The sequence below is a fragment of the Leptonotus elevatus genome, chromosome 14, assembly GCF_054856555.1.
Source record: "Leptonotus elevatus isolate MCC_2025b chromosome 14, RoL_Lele_1.0, whole genome shotgun sequence".
In the NCBI taxonomy this organism is placed as follows: domain Eukaryota; kingdom Metazoa; phylum Chordata; class Actinopteri; order Syngnathiformes; family Syngnathidae; genus Leptonotus; species Leptonotus elevatus.
This window is the reverse complement of record NC_141252.1, coordinates 17597602-17617015: the sequence shown is the minus strand read 5'-3', so window position 1 is coordinate 17617015 and position 19414 is coordinate 17597602. Positions and strand designations below refer to the sequence as shown.

General features: G+C 41.6%; 2 protein-coding genes across 2 annotated transcripts; one reads left to right on the top strand and one right to left on the bottom strand.

The window, feature by feature from the left end:
* nfkbiab (nuclear factor of kappa light polypeptide gene enhancer in B-cells inhibitor, alpha b) lies at positions 1-4024 on the top strand. Its single transcript, XM_086094278.1, has 6 exons — positions 1-353; positions 1602-1707; positions 1807-2017; positions 3081-3169; positions 3250-3510; positions 3606-4024. The coding sequence occupies exons 1-6, from the start codon at positions 103-105 to the stop codon at positions 3639-3641; spliced, it is 954 nt and encodes a 317-aa protein (XP_085950404.1). The 5' UTR covers positions 1-102; the 3' UTR covers positions 3642-4024.
* A 1248-nt stretch (positions 4025-5272) lies between these two features.
* prorp (protein only RNase P catalytic subunit) lies at positions 5273-19352 on the bottom strand. Its single transcript, XM_086094276.1, has 10 exons — positions 18740-19352; positions 18388-18526; positions 18058-18292; positions 17657-17943; positions 15806-15853; positions 15544-15676; positions 10755-10856; positions 5929-6077; positions 5654-5849; positions 5273-5591 (listed from the first exon to the last, which is right to left on the bottom strand). The coding sequence occupies exons 1-10, from the start codon at positions 19107-19109 to the stop codon at positions 5448-5450; spliced, it is 1803 nt and encodes a 600-aa protein (XP_085950402.1). The 5' UTR covers positions 19110-19352; the 3' UTR covers positions 5273-5447.
* Positions 19353-19414: the final 62 nt, after the last annotated feature.

The following is a 19414-nucleotide window of genomic DNA, read 5'->3' as shown; positions in this document are numbered from 1 at the left end:
AGCTCCGCCCTTGCAAGTCCAGCCACACACACTCATTCTGTGGACGCTTCGCGTACAAACCGAGCACAGAGAGATCACAGCTAACAACAAGCAGGCGCGACCATGGCCCTCCACAGGACCACCGTCACCAACCAAATGGATTACAACCGGGAGTCCAAAGAAGGAAAGCCGTCGACGGACGAGCGTTTGGACAGCGGCGTCGACTCCCTGAAAGAGGAGGACTACCAGGCGGTCGCGGACGAGATATGGCGCCTGCAGCTCGAATGCCAGCCGTCGCAAAACAAGCAACTTGCAGCTTGTGCAACCGCCGACATCCAAGAATGGAAAACACAAGTCAGCGAGGACGGAGACACGTAAGTTGAAGCACGATTGTTCACTCGCTTTACTAGTCGGCTGACTGGGCCCGTCTGCGAGGTAATTCGAGCCCCTTCCTGTGGGTAGCGTTTTCTTCCCATTTGCCATTAAAATGCGTGTCACAATTCAGCCGGATCTCGATTTTTTCCCCCTCTCATTTTCTTTTAAAGTAACGTGATGCTACTTGCACCACACTGGAAGTCTTTTGGTTAGTAATCACCGGTTTAGCTGCGGCCTGAAACAGTGGGCTCGCACGTAACCAAAAGGCCATTATCAGCAGGAATCTACTATGGCCGCGGGTCAGACTGGGAAAGTCCCCATGCGCGCCGCTGAACAATCCCAACTGGCGCGCCCTCGCGCTCGTCAAAAAAACAAGAAGTGTTCACAAGTGGTCAAAAAGTATCTAAAATCACATACATTGAAAAACATGTGCCACCGGCACGAGGGCCACTTTTAGAAAAAAGCTGGAGCTGCAATGGTTGCAACTGTTCCGTGAACGCCGCACAGAGGACACAGGTCAATTACGTCACGTTTAAGCAGGGGAAAAATACAAAATAATACAGCATGATCCCACTAATGATTAACTAGCAATCAATTAATGTAGAGTTTCCCAAATTTTATTGAGCCAAGGCACATAAATTAGAAAGAAAAACTTCATTCTGCCTATGAGAAGCTCATTTAATTGTTCTGCCTGTCGCTATATGTCACTGGCATCTTTTCAGACCAATTTGGTGGAATTGGATAATACTTGATATTTCATGACACAGTGTGCACTGTTTCAAACAATCTACGAGCCACAAAATATAGACAAACGTGATAAAAGATGCTAACATTGTAGGCTGCTGAACTGTGACAAAAGGAAAAACTCCAGTTAGTTAACTACCTTCCTAGCACCTGAGGGAACCATTAGATGCCAGTCATTTAACTTGTGGTTGCATGAGCTATTCTTCTTATTGTCATTGGCTGGCAACACTTCAAAAATGCTTTGATGTGCTATTTGACTAATGTATTCCTCTTCCAAAGAATTGTAACCATGGCATCTATGATATGTTTTAATGAGTTACTGTCTTGCAATGGTGTCCAGAATGTCACAGTATCCCCATTCCTGTTACTTCCTCAAGTGTAAAAAAAAAAAAAAAAAGTTAGTTGACAAACCTAAGGCTCATTTGAGCGTCCTTTAACTATGATCATCTTTTTTAGGTGGAAGTGTTTTGTTTTTATAACAGCTTGTCCTTGTCTGTCTCCAGGCTACTCCACTTGGCTATTATCCACGAGGCAAAGGACTACATCCGAACAATGATTGAGCTCTCCAAGAACACAGACTTCCTCGACGTCCAAAATGACCAGCGACAGGTGCGTGAGCTGACGTGTGTTTAGCCCGTGAAGCCCCCCCCCGTCTGCACAGAGCCATCGAATGGACGTTCATCTCTCTCTGTCTGTATCCCACTTTAGACGCCTCTCCATTTAGCAGTCATAACAAACCAGTCGGACGTGTGCCAGCGCCTCCTGGCCGACGGCTGCGATCCCACGCTGGTGGACGACAGTGGGGACATGGCCATTCATATAGCCTGTCGCCACGGCAACCTTCTGTGCTTCAGCGTCCTCACACAGTTTTGTCGTCCGGAGCATCTCCAAACGATGCTGGCGGCATGCAACTACCAAGGTAAGTTTTTAGCAAGGCAGCATATTTTAGTTATTTATTTTTGCATGACTACAAGTCATTACACTTTACAAGTGCCCCAATTTAGGAGTTGTAAAATTTTGCTTTAGCATGCGAGAACAAATAAAACTTGCAGGTTAAGTGTTGGGAGTGTGGAGTACCGCAGGGTACAATACCCCCTATTTTTTATTTTTTTGCATTTACACGCTTCCGCTCAGTGATGTTATACGTCAACATAACATTAGTTTACACTGCTAAGCCGATTATATTCATGAAAATTAAAGGTCCAAATTAAAAGTCAACACTAAGGCTATGTTAGTCTCTATAGAGACTAACAGTCGAACATTTAAGGAAAAAAATACAGTAAAATAAGAAAATTGTTACTTCAAATAAGCAAAATTATCTGCCAACAGAACAAGAACATTTTGCTTAAATGTACCTGTAAGATTTTGAAAAAGAAAATAATACTAAGCCCATATCAACCACAGTGGTCTTGAAAATAGTATTTTTTAGACTCAAAACCAAGTAATGCTGACTTTTTTCCAAGCTGTAATCTATAGAATTATTTTCTTAAAATACATGCACATATTCTTTTACGTTTGGCTAATTTACCCTTAGTGTCAAGCACGGAGGTAACGGGTCCAATTTTTAACGTCTTTGGTATGACCCAGCCAGGGATTGAACCCACAACCTTCCACTCGACCACTGAGTTGGTAGTGCACTTACTGGGAAGAAGAAACGTGATCTTAGTAAATATTACGAAACAAATGCTTACAATAAAGAACTAGATTGCACTTTTGTCTGATTGTTTTCAGACCTGTATTTTTTCCATTTATCTTATTACTAGATTATGCAAAACCTTAAAATAAGAAAATAAAATGTCAACGCAAAATACGCAAATTTATGTAAAATTTTGATGTTTGCACATATTTTTATAAACAAGCTTTCGGCAGCTTGGACTCGCGTAATTCAGACATGAGAGCCTCCGCTTGACTTGTCGCTCTGCCAAACGTCCCTCCCTCTGTGGTGGTGTCGGATGTTAAGCTGCTTCTGATGTCTTCAACAGGTCAGAACTGCCTCCACTTGGCCTCAGTTCACGGTTTCCTCTCACTGGTGGAGAATCTTGTAGATCTGGGAGCTGATGTCAACTCAAAGGTACGTTTTATTTAGGTGTATTCCACACTTGTGCGTGAATTCAAATTCAATGTCACCGCTATTTTCTTCCCGTCCTCTAGGAGCAGCGCAACGGCCGCAGCGGGCTGCACCTGGCCGTCGACCAGCAGAATCTGTCGTTAGTCAAACTGCTGCTGAAAAAGGGAGCTGACCCCAATCTCCTGACGTTCGGCGGCCACACCCCCTTCCACCTCACCTACGGTCGCGCCAACGACGACATCAAAAAAGAACTGTTTGCGTTGACCCGTCCCGACTTGAGGGAGCTTCCCGACAGCGAGTCGGACGACAGCGAGGACGAGGATGACAGCGACTCGGACGAGGAGGTGCGCGTGCGCTCAAAACGACGGCCGCGCGTTCCAGTAACGAGCAGTTCGCTAGCTCGCTAGTTTGCTAGCCTTAACGCTGTTGTGTTTTTCAGGTGGGCTATGATGACATCCAGTGGAACGGCCACTAGCAGGAGATGAAATGTGACCCTGAGGATGAAGTGAAGAGAAAAGGCCTCACGGTGCGGCCGACGGCGTACGGACGTGGCGGAGGTCTTGTGACACAAACTGGACAGCAAAGAGAGCGAGAGAAGCTAACAGGCAGCTGTAGGAGCTTATCAAACACACTGGCAGCCCAATCAAATTGCGGGAAAGGCACCATGTGAGCATGCGGCTTGCTTTTTATGGCTGCCAATCATTCACAAATGCACACAAGCAGCTCTCTTGTATGATATTGTAAATGCTGTGTATACAAAGATGTATTTTCTATGGAAGCTGAGTCTGTGTACAGTAATACAGGTTGTAAATGTTTGACAGCGACACTCCATTTAAATTAAAACCCTCATATTTATCAGTGAGACTTGTTTGTATGTGGTCAAACTGCGACAGAGAATAAAGGGAACACATTTGAATCAAAATAATCCAGTCACAAAAAAACAATGGAACTCAATCAAGGCGGCAATAATAAGAGAAATTATATTCTGTTGGTTTTGTTGACCTGAATAACAGCAGGTGAGTTTGTATGTTTCGTTATTACATAAGATTCTGTCACGCAAGGAAAGCAGACTGCTGGCTGGGAATGAGGAACTTGCCACACATCGACGACAAGTGCGGGGAATTTTGTGTGCAGAATGAGGCAGCGTCAACCAGGAAGCTTTGGAGTGTGGGCCAACCGGAAATTCCCAAGAACACTCAGCTGTACATCACATTCCGTCCTCGTGCTCCAAAGAAGGGAATCTCTGCCCAACAGGATGTTTCAGTCAAGATAAGGGAGTCCCGTTCAAGAGTTTCACTTCAACAAAGTGATAATGTATTCGCATATGATGGCAATGTGTTTAATCTATCATTAAGATTACTCTATATATTAAAGGGGAAGTCAACCTTAAAATTTCTTTGCAATAATATATGTGACGTCACTTGTCTAAACATGACATTCTGATTAATATTGCATTTGGGAATACGAGTTATGTAGCAAAATCCAGCCATTTTTATCCATCTCGGGGCGGCCATTTTGTCACTTGCTGTCGACTGAAGATTACATCACAGTTGCTCAGGGCTCAGACAACCAATCACAGCTCAGAATTTCCCTTGCTTGAAGAATAGTCTTGCTGGCATTAATTCCTTAATATGAAAAAAAAGAAGCATCAGCTATTATATTGTGTATGCAATTTTGTGAAACACCTTGGAAATCCAGGAACATGAAAAGAAAGAAGAAGAAAAAGGCCTCTGACCATACTTGAGGCCCACTTCTTCATTGCCACTAAGCGGCCACAAGAGGGCGAATGATTCTGGTATCGGCTGCCGTCGTGAGTGCCGATCGATACTAGTGTTGTTCCGATACAGTTTTTTGGCCCCCAATACCGATTCCGATACCCAACTATGCAGTATCGGCCGTGGGAAGTGTGGTCTCTCTGAGGCACCGTAGTCCACATGCTTAAAAATCGTTGCATTCTATTAGTTCACCACTAGATGTCACTAAATACACTGTACCTTTAAGGAACTTGGAGATAAGTCCACTGAAGGTGACGCAATCATTTTATGCTAGCCATTATATGACACTGACTGCATGCACTCTCCCAGATTATGAAATTATATTGAAAAGTACAGCCTATGATTTATTTATTTTTTATTAAAAAGTAGACATAATGAATTTATCGTGCATGTCCTCTTTAGGACTGGAGCCGATCCCAGCCCAAACTTTGGGCAAAAGACAGTACACCCTGGACTGGTTGCAGGCCAATTGGAGGGCAGTGATTTAGTTATTTCTTGATCTATTTTCAATGTGCGCGCTCTCTGTTAATTCTGTTAAGGCACAGCCATTTCTGCGGGACTTCATATGTGCTCCGCTCTTCTGTGTCGTCATAGGGGATGTGCCAAGTGCCTCCTGAAGTCTGCACAATGGTGTCATAGCTGGGAATACTCTGAACACACAAACACATTTAATCAGTATCTTCCCATTCTTTCTCATGTCCTGGCTCCTCACCTGAAATTTAACCCTTCTGGCCGCCATGTGTGCATGCACGACGAGCTGATGGCCCCTCTGCCATTTGAAGAAGAGTCGCCTGGTGGCTTCGTCCGGCAAGGAAGCCTTGTGGTCCCTCATCAGGTCATTGCTCACGAAGCGGCAATGGTTACCCGAATGCAAAGAGGCATATAGCAAGAATGGGTCATCTTCAGAACTGATGGAAAAAGACAAACAGCTGAAAATAGACGACTCTGTAACATTGTGTCTATCATTTACTGTATGTAATCCCTTACATGTTGTCAGTAAAAAAGCAATGAGCTTTCTCCTGGATAAGTTTCATGTTGTTTCTGTCCCAAGACGCGGAGGGCCACAGCATGTGTTTCCTCCCCAGCACCAGAACACTTAGGCCCTGGAGCTTGAGCGCCGACACCACTTCCAGCAACTGAAATGTGCACAAAAGCCTCTGAGAAAGAGCGCATATGCACACTTTGTTCATTAAACATCTGCAATTGGCTGGCGAGCAGTCATGGGTACATCCCGCCTCTTGCCCCAAGTTAGCTGTGATAGGCACCACGGTTACTCGTAATCAGTGTTGGGAACGTTACTTTAAAAGTAGTTTTCATTACTTGCTTAAAAAAGTAACTGAGTTAGTAATTGAATTACTTCTAAATAAAAGTAACTCGTTACCAGGCAAAGTAACTATTTTCACTACTTTTAAAGCGCCCATTTTATTCAACTTTTCCACATGCTAAAATAGTTCTCAAATGTGTAAAAGTCAAAATTGACATTGGATCGAATATTTTTGCTGTCCCTAAATCAGCAGAAAAACGCCTTGTTCAAAACAGCCTCTTTTAGGTGCGTGTCCCTTTTATGTAAATAGCTGCACCAGGCCACGCCTAGGCCGTACCATTCTCCCTTGAAGGGGCTGAGATTTCGGCTCAGGTAGCCAATGTGCTAATGTTGTGAATGGAAACGAGCAGTGTGGGGAGGGGGTGTTGTTCCCAGTCTTGCTACTTGCGTCACCTCTAAACTCATGATCCACAAGTGAGTGACGCGAACTAATGTTACATGCGGTATATCTGGTCGCGACACTTTTTAAAAATATGGTGGTGGCCAAATGACTTGGGTAGTATTAACATGGTGTGGGAAACACTGCCGGGCCCAGTCACCCAGTGAAAAGTTTGGACACAAGCTAAAACATATGTTGGCGAGCACGGGACGAATTTACCGGAAGAAGTTGCCACGAAGAATAGACGCGGAACCCGTGCTAGGCTAACAGTAAAGCTACGTGTACCAGCTTGAAGGGAAGTGGACGTGTGCAGTTCCTCGGAAGAAGTGAAACGTGAGTCGTGGTGTATAACACAAAGGCTAAAGCAGCTAACGGGTTAGCTTAGCAAGCTAACAGTTCAAAAGGCCTTGAGTGACATTGGTGCGCGTGTTCAGGAGCCTGCAACGATGGCAAACTCAATGGCAGGAATCCTCACGTCAAAGACGGTTCTAAAGGTAAGTATGAAGTGTGGGAGACAAGATTCCTCGGCCACTTGCACATTCATAAGCTAAGAAGGGCAATTTCGAATGAGCTAACGCAGATCGGCTTGCTAGATTAGATAGTTACTAGATTCCGTCAAACTGCTAGCTGTGCATGTAACACAGAACGAACATACTATTACAGATTTCAAGAGAAGGTTAAGGATCTATGAAGAAACATCTATTCAGTGGGAGGAGCAACGAAATAGAGAGCAAGACAGCAAGGCCAAAGAAGCCCTTGGAACGAGTAGTACACACTCATTTAACAGGTCCTATGTGAACCCCGAGCATAGAAGGCCACAGATATGCACAATCATTTACAGATGATTATTCAGGTACCATATTGGTGTACTTTCTTAAGTCCAAGAGTGATACCCCCGTAGAGGCCGCAGAAAGGTTCTTGGCAGACAGAGCGCTTTATGGAGAAGTCAAATGTATTCGTTCAGACAACGGTACAGAGTTTACGAGCCGAGATTTTCAAGCGCTGATCATGTTTGCAAATCCAGCTCTGAACAGGCTTTTCATTAACAAAACAGTGCTTCGGGAAATGCTGGCGGTACATGTCATTCAAAAATAAAATGAATCCACTGTCTTCTCAAAGACTCGGACGAAGGAAGCAACTACTTGTTCCTGATAGTTGTTGCTCCATTGCTCTCCACGGAGCGTATGAGCAGCCAGCTTCTCACTGTTTGGTCCGCTTTAAACGAACCAGAGTTCGTTTCCCACGCTGATCCGGACCTTTTGTGCAGGTCTGAATACACACAAACAAATCCTGGTGCGGACTAAACAAGCGGACCTTTATTTTCTTTGATCCTTCCTCGGGTCTCCTGACAACCTCACGACTCTGACTGGATTCTGAAGTGTTCGGTTTAGGTGAACGGTATGGGATTTTTTAATAGGTTTTAGGTGAACTAATACATACACACACGCAAATGTATAAAAATATATATATAAATAATAAAAAATAAATAAAAATAAAAGAGAGCAATGATGATGACATGTCAAATCGGTAAAATTACCGAATGAACTGAGCTCTCCGAGAAAAAAATAAAATAAAATAAAAAATAAATAAAATAAACAAGCGGACTGAGTCTGCTTCCAAACGCACTTGGTGCGGTTCGCTTCGCAGTCTGAATACAAACCACAGCTAATTCGCTCCAACTGCAGGACATTTGCGCCTTTTTGGGCTTAACAAGCTACCGTAGCCAAGCATCGCAGGGGGGAAACCTTGCCCGGTAGTGAATATTGTGCTAAATTTATTCATAATCATCCATATTCTGTTTAGCCATGCTGCTGTCAGCATGTTGTGGGGGCGGGGCACGCGGAGCGCAACTGTTCCTCCGGTTACTGCACACAATCGACGTCGAGTTCCAAAATTAGAAACAGCGTCGCGGAACCTCCATTGAATGGGCTACTCTTGATGCTTGCAAATATCTTGCATCTAATTACGCCACAAATATGCAGAGCAGTAATGCAGCACGTCGAAATGTCATGTTTTCCTCTATTTCTGGGTTTGGTTATGCATTCAGCCCTCGTTATTTTTGTCCAGTGGGAGCTCAGATCGTCACGCGGGTCGATGTTCCGTTCCGTTCCGTTCCGTCTTCAATTCCGCTTATCCGGGGTCGGGTCGCGGGGGCAGCAGCTTTAGCAGGGAAGCCCAGACTTCCCTCTCCCTAGCCACTTCAGCCAGCTCCTCCGATGGGATCCCAAGGCGTTCCCAGGCCAGCCGTGAGACGTAGTCTCTCCAGCGTGTCCTGGGTCGTCCCCGGGGCCTCCTGCCGGTAGGACATGCCCGGAACACCTCCCCAGGGAGGCGCCCAGGAGGCATCCGAACCAGATGCCCCAGCCACCTCAACTGGTTCCTCTCAACGTGGAGGAGTAGCGGCTCGACGCTGAGTCCCTCCCGAATGACCGAGCTTCTCACCCTATCTCTAAGGGAGAGCCCGGCTACCCTGCGGAGGAAACTCATTTCGGCCGCTTGTATCCGGGATCTTGTTCTTTCGGTCACGACCCACAGCTCGTGACCATAGGTGAGGACAGGAACGTAGATCGACCGGTAAATCGAGAGCTTTGCCTTTCGGCTCAGCTCCTTCTTCACCACAACGGACCGATACAGCGTCCGCATCACTGCAGACGCTGCACCGATCTGTCTGTCGATCTCCCGCTCTAACCTACCCTCACTCGTGAACAAGACCCCAAGATACTTGAACTCCTCCACTTGGGGCAGGACCTCATCCCCGACCCGCAGAGAGCACTCCACCCTTTTCCGACTGAGGACCATAGTCTCGGATTTGGAGGTGCTGATCCTCATCCCAACCGCTTCACACTCGGCTGCAAACCGCTCCAGTGAGAGCTGGAGATCACGGCTTGAAGAAGCCAGCAGCACCACATCATCTGCAAAAAGCAGAGATGCAATGTTGAGGCCACCAAACCGGACCCCCTCGACACTCCGGCTGCGCCTAGAAATTCTGTCCATAAAAATTACGAACAGAATCGGTGACAAAGGGCAACCTTGACGGAGTCCGACCCTCACAGGAAACGAGTCGATGTGATGTGTCACATCGACTCGTTTCATGTGTGTCGACACATGTGTGATGTGAGTCGATGCGGGTCGATGTGATTGTGCAATATAGTCCACTTGTAAAAAGCACAATGAACCGCACCAAACGAAAAATAAATAAAGTCCGCTTTTGGTCCGGACCAAACAAGCGGACTAAAAGACTTTTCTGGTCTAAACCCTTAGTGACGTCAAACGGTTACGGAAGTTTAATCTGCCCGTTTGACGCACACAATTCAGATAGGAGGAGAAAGCTAAAGAAGTCGCGGACGGACTTTTTTCATACCTGGTTGGATTGTAGACAGGCCGGCGATGCATATTATTGATAGAAAACCCCACTAAAGTGCATGTTCATATGATGGGACCTTTAAAAAAATGTTTTCTATCAAATAATTAGGATTTTTAAATAACTACTACTACTGCTGCCACCGCCACTACTATTACTACTACCAATATCATTATTATTATATTTTATAATAAGGAATTCAAATGATGTCCACGCTATATTGGGTGTTCTCATTTTTGTGAATATTTATGTCACAAATGCCTCACTCCATAATGACATATCATATAATAATAATAATAATTCATTAAATGTGGAGTGGTAATGTCTGTTCTACCACTGCCAATTACTACAGCAATCATCATAATAATGATTAAAAACAAATGTCTTGAAATCACTTTAACTGTGGGCCCTGAATCTACAATTTATGAAAGTTTGACTTTTTGAATGGAATTATGGAAATAAATAAACGAAGATGGATATGGAATCTCTCATCCGACTTGATGTCGGTCTGCGAAAGATCACATCATATGCCACTCACAATCAAACCGACGGATATGGTGATGTTTAAAAAAAAAAAAAAGTTTGTTAAAAAAGATGCCACCCACACACATGTTCATACAATGCCTTGTTAGTCATTGTGCAACCTGCAAAAAAGCCCCCAGTGTGAACGAACCTCTAAACCGCAAAATGATAAAACTGTGCTTGTGTGGCTAAAAGTGCATGACATTTTTTTTGTAATGTGTCCTTACCGTCGCTGATCGCCCCTGGTTGATATTTGCCACATTAAGACCGTCCACAACTACATCGAAGGCTGGCGTCGCCCTCACAAATGACTTGAATCTTTCCAACTCCTGAGGACACATCATGTGGAAAAAAAAAGAGAAACAAAATATAATGATTTGCAAATCATGTTCAACCTATAGTCATTTAACAAATGTAAAGTTTGACAGCACTGATATAAATATATATAACATTTCACAATTTTATTTATATCCTCTTTCCTACCCAGACTGAAGATGACTTCTAAAGAAGAACAAGCCGATTTGGTATTCTTAAGTGGACGAGGAGGAAATGGATGGCAATGCAGACCTGTTCCAGCGAGTTCACATGAATTTTGCAAAGCGCATCAAATTTGCATTGAAAATGATCCTCTTGAAAATATGATCAACATTACAATTGAATAAAATTGTGTTTTTGTTACCACGTACCCACACTTTCCATATGCTACTGTGATCCATTTGTTTTTTTAAATAAACTAGCGTAACACAGCAAATGGTTGAGCAAGCGAGGAAGTCTGCGGTAACCACAAAGACGAAATTATCCAGATTTTAATTTCACACACTGCCAAAGAAATCAATAAAAAAACCCTCTCAGGCCGGCACCTGCATTTGCAATTGTTCTCAAACACTGAGGTCCAGCTTTGTGGCTAGCAGGAACATCGTGTTGTGCTCCAGCATGGGAACATCGTGCGTGTGTGTTTGTTTTCACTTTTAGATTGAGGGCGGTGTGGAAATAGACTTCTGTGAATTCCCCTGGACATCAAGTTGTGCGCACTCTCACACGCATACACAATAAAAATGTGGCTTGAAAAAGTGAAAGCATGTTGCATTGATTCAGTAATAGAAGCAGAAAAAAATGCCTCCAAAAAAAAAACACCCTGTTGTTACTAGATCTGAACGCACACTAAAATTAACCTTCCAACTTGGACCGCGTGTAGCTAAGACTGTAACATATCTTATTGCTTGTGTGTAAATATATCAACTAAAAAGGGAAGTAGTGCGGACAGAGGAGGGAAGACGAGAGACAGTCAGTCTAGTCCCAGTGTAATTATCCAGGGACTTTCCACGCTTGATATGTGAGAGCAGCTCATTGTGCCGCAGTGGGTAATATTCCAACACACGTGTCCACACCACCCTCAATACATTTGCACTCATATATATCATTTTAGGAAAATGCATGACACTCTCCAGCATTAAAGTACAGTACATGGATTTATATTTGCTGCCATCCAAGCTACTACCCTACTTATTTCAGCAAGACAATGCCAAGTCACATTCTGCAGGTGTGGCTTCACAGGAAAAGAGTGCAAGTACTAGACTGACCAGCCAGCAGTCCAGACCTGTCTGCCATTGAAAATGTAGCACAAAATATAATGACGGAGACCATGGACTGTTGAGCAACTCAAGTTGATCATCAAACAAGAATGGGAACAAATTCCACCAACAAAGTCTCAAGAAGAAGTGTCATCACTAGATAAAGACCGATATGTTTTTTTTCCAGGGCCGATACCAATGCCGATTATTGGTAGTTAAGGAGAAAGATAACCGATATTTGAAGCCGATATTAATTTTTATTAAAAAAAATTAAAAGTGTGTGTGTGGGGGGTGAATGAGGGGGAATATTCGTGTCAATTTTTTTAATGCAAATGCCAATCTTGACTTTGTTGTCATTTAAGGCATGTTTATTTAACAATTTTTCAGTTTTTCAAAATGTATATATATTTTTTTTAAATCTTAGACAATTGACATCCTTTTAAATTTCTAACAAACCCTTTAGGGAGCTACCAAGGTTATCAGTACATCTTAAAAAGTTAAATGGAAACTTAAATACCATAGCTCTCTATAGTTTGACAGTAAATATTTTTTCCCAAAATTTAAAAATATCTTTAAAAAATCTTAAACTTTCACATTTCTTTGTTTTATTGTCGAACAAAAACAAATGGTTCAGAAGGTTCCCAGGGTACTAGCATCTCTTATAAAGTTAACTGAAATTTTAAATAAATTGCTCCCTGAGATTTGAAAAAAAAGGCTGATACGATATTCGTAAAAATGCCCAATATCGGCGCAGATAGCCGATTATCGGTTTACAGTTGAGGACAGAATTCTTAGCCCCTCTACCAAAATGTCATTGTTTTTAAAGAATTTCCCAAATACTTTTAAACATAGCAACACTTTTTTTTAATACAGCCTTTGTAGACATCCTAGTTTCAATGTGGATGCTTACATTATTTTAGTTTGGACACAGAAATGAAAATATTCCACAAAAAAACAAAAACTACCAGGGTCAAAATTATTAGCCCCCTGCATCCTAAAAGTCAATTCTTTAGGTCACCCCACATATTTTTAATGGGATTTAAGTCAGGGCTTTGTGCAGGCCACTCAATTACATCCACTTTGGTCTTCTTGATATAGTTCTTCACCAAGACAGTCGTATGTTTTGGTTCATTGTCATGTTGGAAGATAAAACCACGTCACAGACCCAGTTTTACTGCTGACTGCTTCATGTTTTCTTTCAAAATGTCCACAAATTTTTCTTTGTTCACGATTCCTTCCCTCTTTACAAAATTTGCAGTTCCAGATGCACTGAAGCATCCCCACAGCAGTTCTTGACACTTTGAAATGCTTTGTTTATCCTTCTCCTGCTTTGCGTGCATCAATAATACTTCTTCTCAAGTCCAAACTAATTGATTTAGTTTTTGGCTTCGAAAACCATTTTTTAAACTTAAACTTGAGTGAAATCCCTTGATTCACCTGATCACATCACCTATGAAGATAAATTGCATCACTGCACAAAAGTGGTTCGTGCAATGACTTAATAAATGCTAATTTCTTCAAGGGGGCTAATAATAATGTCCCAGGTGTTTTTTGTTTTTTCTTGATTAATTCTGTTTTTAAAATTCCTTGCTGTTAAAAAAAAAAAAACTTTTACATCTTGAACAAACTTCAAATTTCACAGGGGAGCTAATAATTTTGTCCTCAACTGTATCTGTAGTCATCATCTACCAAACGCTTATTGAGAGTTGTGAAAAAGAAAAGTAATGTAACATGCTGGTAAACGATTCTTTGCAACCAGCAAATTCAAAATGTGTCAATATTTGCAAAAAACTAACAATCAAGTTTGAACATTCAACCTCATTTCTGGAGTGTAAACAAAATGCCGGTTTAATAGATAAGGAAAGAAAAATGGGGGGCCGCAGGGTGTGCTCCAACTCTGGCAAGATCTATTCCAGGGATGTCCAAACTTTCATCTGAGGGCAACATACAGAAAAATCTAAGGATGCAAGGGCCACTTTCTGCTTTGGTGGCCTCAGTATTGCATCTCTGCTTTTTGCAGATGATGTGATGTTGTTAGCTTCAAGCAAGCTGAGATCTTAAAAGTGTCACTGGAGTGATCAGTACCTCCAAATCTGAGACAATCGGCCTCAGTCGGAAAAGGGCGGAGTGATGGATTTTAGATATTAAAGTGGGGAACTAAGTAGAAAAAAACAAATACATTGGAGGAGATGGCAAACACTGTACCTTCAAAGCACCTCAAGACTTATGAGAGCAAATAAGTTGAACATTCAATAGTCAAGTGCGTGGTCCGATCTCAAGGCAATAAAGGATGTGTGTTTCACTTAAAGAAGACAGTAAGACCGACAAAAATCAGCAAGTGACGTTCGCTGCAGTGAAGCCCTGACAAAGCTTTAGGTTTTAGCTTTCTTTTGTTCAGACAAAAAATAATAATTCTCTCGGTAAAGAGAGAAATTCTCTGACCTTGACGACAGTTTGACGACTAGCTTTCGTCAGAACTTTTACTGCTTCTTAGTGTGTGGCATGTCTAAAACAACTGATCGGATGGGGAAAACTTCAAGATAATGTTCCTCGGCATGGCCAAAACTGTCAGCAAGATAAAATAATCTTCCTCTCTTTACCATGGGAGGGAAAATGTGTCTGGAGAAAAGTAAGCGAAAAATTATTATAAAAAGAATACTAGATGAACATTAACATTAACAATGCATTTTTATGGCAGATCCTCAAAATTAAATCCTATCCTTTTTTTCTAGATGAATTGGAGGTGCAAAGCTTATGGGAAAAAAACTTATATTAAAACAAAGAAAATATAAGAGAAGACGAAATTACGAAAAAGATTTAGATTTCTGTCCTGGCATATGGGGGGAAACAAGTCAATGATTCTAACCATATATTCATTGATCTTTTTTTCTTCTTCTTCCTTGAAATAAATAAAAAATACCCATTGCATTTTTGGAACTACAAAATGTTCAGCAGTAAAAACAAAAAAAAGAAGAAAAAAAAAGTAAATTATGAAATGTTTTTGACTCATTATTTCTATAGCCACCAAAAATATTATTCAGCATCATAATACAATCAATTCTGTGTAAGGACAGTGCACCTTTTATAACTGTATCAATATTATATTAATAAAGTAAGCACTGGACAGTAAGGGTGAGGGCATGAGTCCCAAAAAATAAAATAAGAAATACATTTTAAGTGTACTTGTCTTGTACATGAACTAATCTTAAGCAACTGCAGCTGTATATGATCTAAAGACGCCATCTAGCAGAAGAAAGGAGCATGAACAGTTCCTGTGTTGTGTTCTCAAGTACTATTTTAGACTTCAATATGTACTTTGAAAGGAAAGGATATGATTTTAAAAAGACAACAGTGCTGTATTGCTATTAAAAAGCTGCATAAATATGCTACTGTACTGTTCTGTTCCAAAATGACATACAGTACGTGCACAATGAATATGACTGACCTCTGGTGTGGTGTTGGTGAAAACATCCCGTCCCTGGATGATGTCAGCCATGACTTTCTTTTTCAGCTGTTGGTACTCCTCAGCAGTCAGCTGAATGGATTCCAACTGCGTTCCACAACTTTTGCACACACCGCTACACGCCCACAACAATATACGCACACACAGTAGCTACATTAGTTGTTGTTTTTTTAGCTCTTCAAAATCATTCAGGAAAATGGAGAAAACCTGTTCTGAAGGGAGAAAAAAAAACTGGTGTAGTTACTTTGGTGAGGCGTTGCTCCACGTTCCCCTCCACGTCTGTCGAGGATGACTGTAAATAGAGGATAGACCATGAGAGCGGAGAGAAATCAAGTCAGAATGTGACACAATCCAATTTGGGTCTAACATAAAAAAATATATATATAAAAAAAAAAAAGATTGACAGGATGCTTTCACTTTATTTTGTGAGTTCTACTCAACTTGCTTTACTCTTTTAAGTTAATTATTCACACTTGCTGTTAGCACTTTTATTTTTTATGTGTACATTAGTTAATTTTTAGGTATATGGATTCCTAGAAGTAATCAGTGATTTGAGCCGAAAATACGAAAATCACATAGAAGAAAAATAATGTCATAATGAGTTATCAACAGTGGCGTAGCAACACTCTCCAGGGGACACGAGCAAGAAGGGATCGGGTGTCCCGGCGGCCATTTGTAGTATATATAGTACATCATTTTAAAATTGCACATCTGCATCTTCAATAAACAATCACCATTAATTGTGCTTCATTCAAGTGACTTGTTTTGTTTTAGTTTGTTTAATTTTAGCAAGAATCCTTCTAAGTGAGGCAGAAAACAGAAAAATAAAATTACTAATCAAATGGTAATTTAAAAAAAAAGCCTTACTATACATGGTCATTTTAAAAATGTAAATAAAAGCTTTAGCAGTTTTAACTTACTAAACATCTTTTTTCTTTTACCAAACACCTTAGTATGCATGGTCATTTACAACAACAACAAAAATCAGCCTTACATGGCCATTAAAAAAAAAACCACCATGGTCGTTTTTGTTTTGGCTCTTAGATAAAAGCTTTACTACTATTTATGATCATTTACAAAAAATAACCAGCCTTACTATGCATGGTTGTTGTTGTGTTGTTTTTGAAGAAAAAAACCCCACCAGACTCAGGGAATTTGAGACTGTCAGTTGACATTGCTGCACTGCTAATGTGAAGGATATGTGGTTTGTGTCAAATCTGCTGACCCTGTGGGGGCCCTTGATGGCTAAGGGGTCCCAAGCAATTGCCTGCCTTGCCTAATGGAAAACTAAGCCTCTGGTTATCAATATTAAAACATTTTCTTTGCAATAAGTTTTTTTGTAATTGCATTTGCAGAATATGAATTACACATAAAAATCCACCTGTTTTAATCCATCCCACAAGTCCGCCATTTTGTCCTTTACTGCCACCTGTTGTCAACTGCTGCTGAACATCACATGACCAAACTCAGAAAACAGGTGACACTTGCAAGCTGAGCCCATGGACACAGTGACGTAAATTTCAGTACAGTACTTTCATCTGACTTCTTTTAACTCATTCACTCCCAGCCATTTTCACTGAAGCAATCCCCTTCGCTCCCGGCAGTTTTACTGGATTTTGACTGCTTTTGCAAAGCCCACAGAATATTGTGTTCAATTGCTATAAAAACATGGAACCTATCAAAAGGGAGATTCAAGTCTCTTCTTTCATCAGGAAAAAAAGTATATTTCTATCTGTTTCCGTTTTACAACAATTAGCATTAGAATATAGCTAAGTTTCATCATTATTCACAAACCTGTCTAGAACTGTGGGGAAATCAGCTTGTTTGCAACATGGCCCTGGTTGATCTCTTATACATTTCTGTCACCTGCTGGCCATTTTTCTAATTACTACCATTGCTTGACCAGTTTTCTGCAGTTTAGAGGCTGCATCAAAGCCTTCTGTATGCTCTAGCATAAAAAAAACATTTAAAAAATGTATAAATACGTCTTTGGGACACTTAAAACATTTAAAATAGAACGTATATAAGTTTTTGGGAGCAAATGAGTTAACCACTAAAATCTCTACTTTAACTCACATCATCATCTTTGTTATACCTTTCGAACCAGGTCTTGATGCTGCTAGCCAGACTGAGCTGCGGGTAAACTTGGTTGCTCCTCATATACAGCAAAATTCCCAGCAGCCTCTCTTGATGCTCGCTCAGCAACTTGGTCTCTTCTTCCTCTATGCTCACTCTCTCAAACAGAGAGGTCCAAGTCTCCTGTTGTGGATTCAGACCCTTTGCCAATAATTCATCATAAAGAGCCCAGGCAGTGCTTGGATCACGATTTTGCATGGCTGCAGCAATTATGTCCCCATAATTGCGAGGTGATGGGGTAATAACCTGTGGAGATGACATTAACATCAGATGACAATACAGCCGCTGTCATTCAACTGGCCTGCAGCTTGCTGAGCATTATGCAACAAACTGCGATTTAACAACTTCAACATTGTTCACCTTCTTAAGGTCTTGTAGGATGCTGAGAGCTTCTCGCCACCTTGCTGTGCGGCTGAAAGACTTAATAAAGAGACTATAAGCTCCGGTATCCAAAGTGGGGAAACTCTCGCGCATAATATCGAAGACGTCAAATACTTCTTTGTCATGATTGCAGTACACACAAAGTGTCAGATACATTAATAGAACTTTATAGGGAAGTGTTCCTGTTTCTGTGGCAACAAATGACAGCAGGGACCTGCGCAAAGCAGAACATACAACATTTGCAATTGATTACTAAATCTAACCACTGAGTTTCTACTTCACATAGCAAACCCCTTCAGGTCATCTTACTTGGCTATACCCAACTCTGCCCTGGATTTTACCAGTGCATACATCATGGAGGAGTCAAATCGTTCCATATTTCCCAGAGACTCCTTCAGTTTCTTCCATTCCTCAACCGATAGTGGCTGGTCAGGAGGTTGCAGCTTTTCTGTAAAAGACATCAACATTGATAAAGTGCATGCAATTTCTTACAAAATGTAATGTTAGGTAACCAACTCAATCTATATTTTCAAGCACCCCCAAAAAACTAAAACTGTCTTAAAAACACACACATGGATTTATTTATTTTTCTTACTCAAAATATATAACAGCAATAGCATAGTGAAGCTTAATCGAGTCTTGAAAGTTGAGTTTGTCTCACTTTTCTTCCCGTTTGTCCTTCTCGCAGGCTCCTCGTGATTCTCCTCCTCTGGGACAAGACCAGCCTTCCTCTTCATGATCTCTGCTGTCCTCTTCGCCGTCCCAGCAGCGAACACAGATTTGGGGACGGAATTTTTTTGCAGGAGAGTAAAGTTCTTGCCCGCTCCATCTGTCCTTTGTCTAAAGGTGCTATCCTTCAATTTGCCCTGCACACTGGTCTGTCTACTATTGTTTTCCCTCAATTCAGGGCCGCATCTCCAGTGCCTGGAGCACTGAATTTGTGCTGTGTATGGAAACGCAAGGCAGGCTGAAGATCCTCGATTAATAAAACCAATCCACAGTTTAAAGCGTAATATCATACTGGAACCCATGGCAAAATTCGCTCCTGCGTAATGGTTAGAACTGAATACTGATCTTCAAAATCCACAATTTACAATAATTCCTACTTTAAACAAACCGTGTGAATGCTAATTCCCCACATTGCTAAGAATAAAATGAATTTAATTCTAACAGACGGCAAACAAATAATCACGATTTACACGTGAAATCTCTTCTCAAATTTGTATTCATTTTCCGCGTCTGTACAACTTCAGTAGTGAGCTTTGTCGCATATGTGACGTAATCAATACTCGACAGGACACTGACTGGATTACTAACCGGAAATTTGTCAATTTCC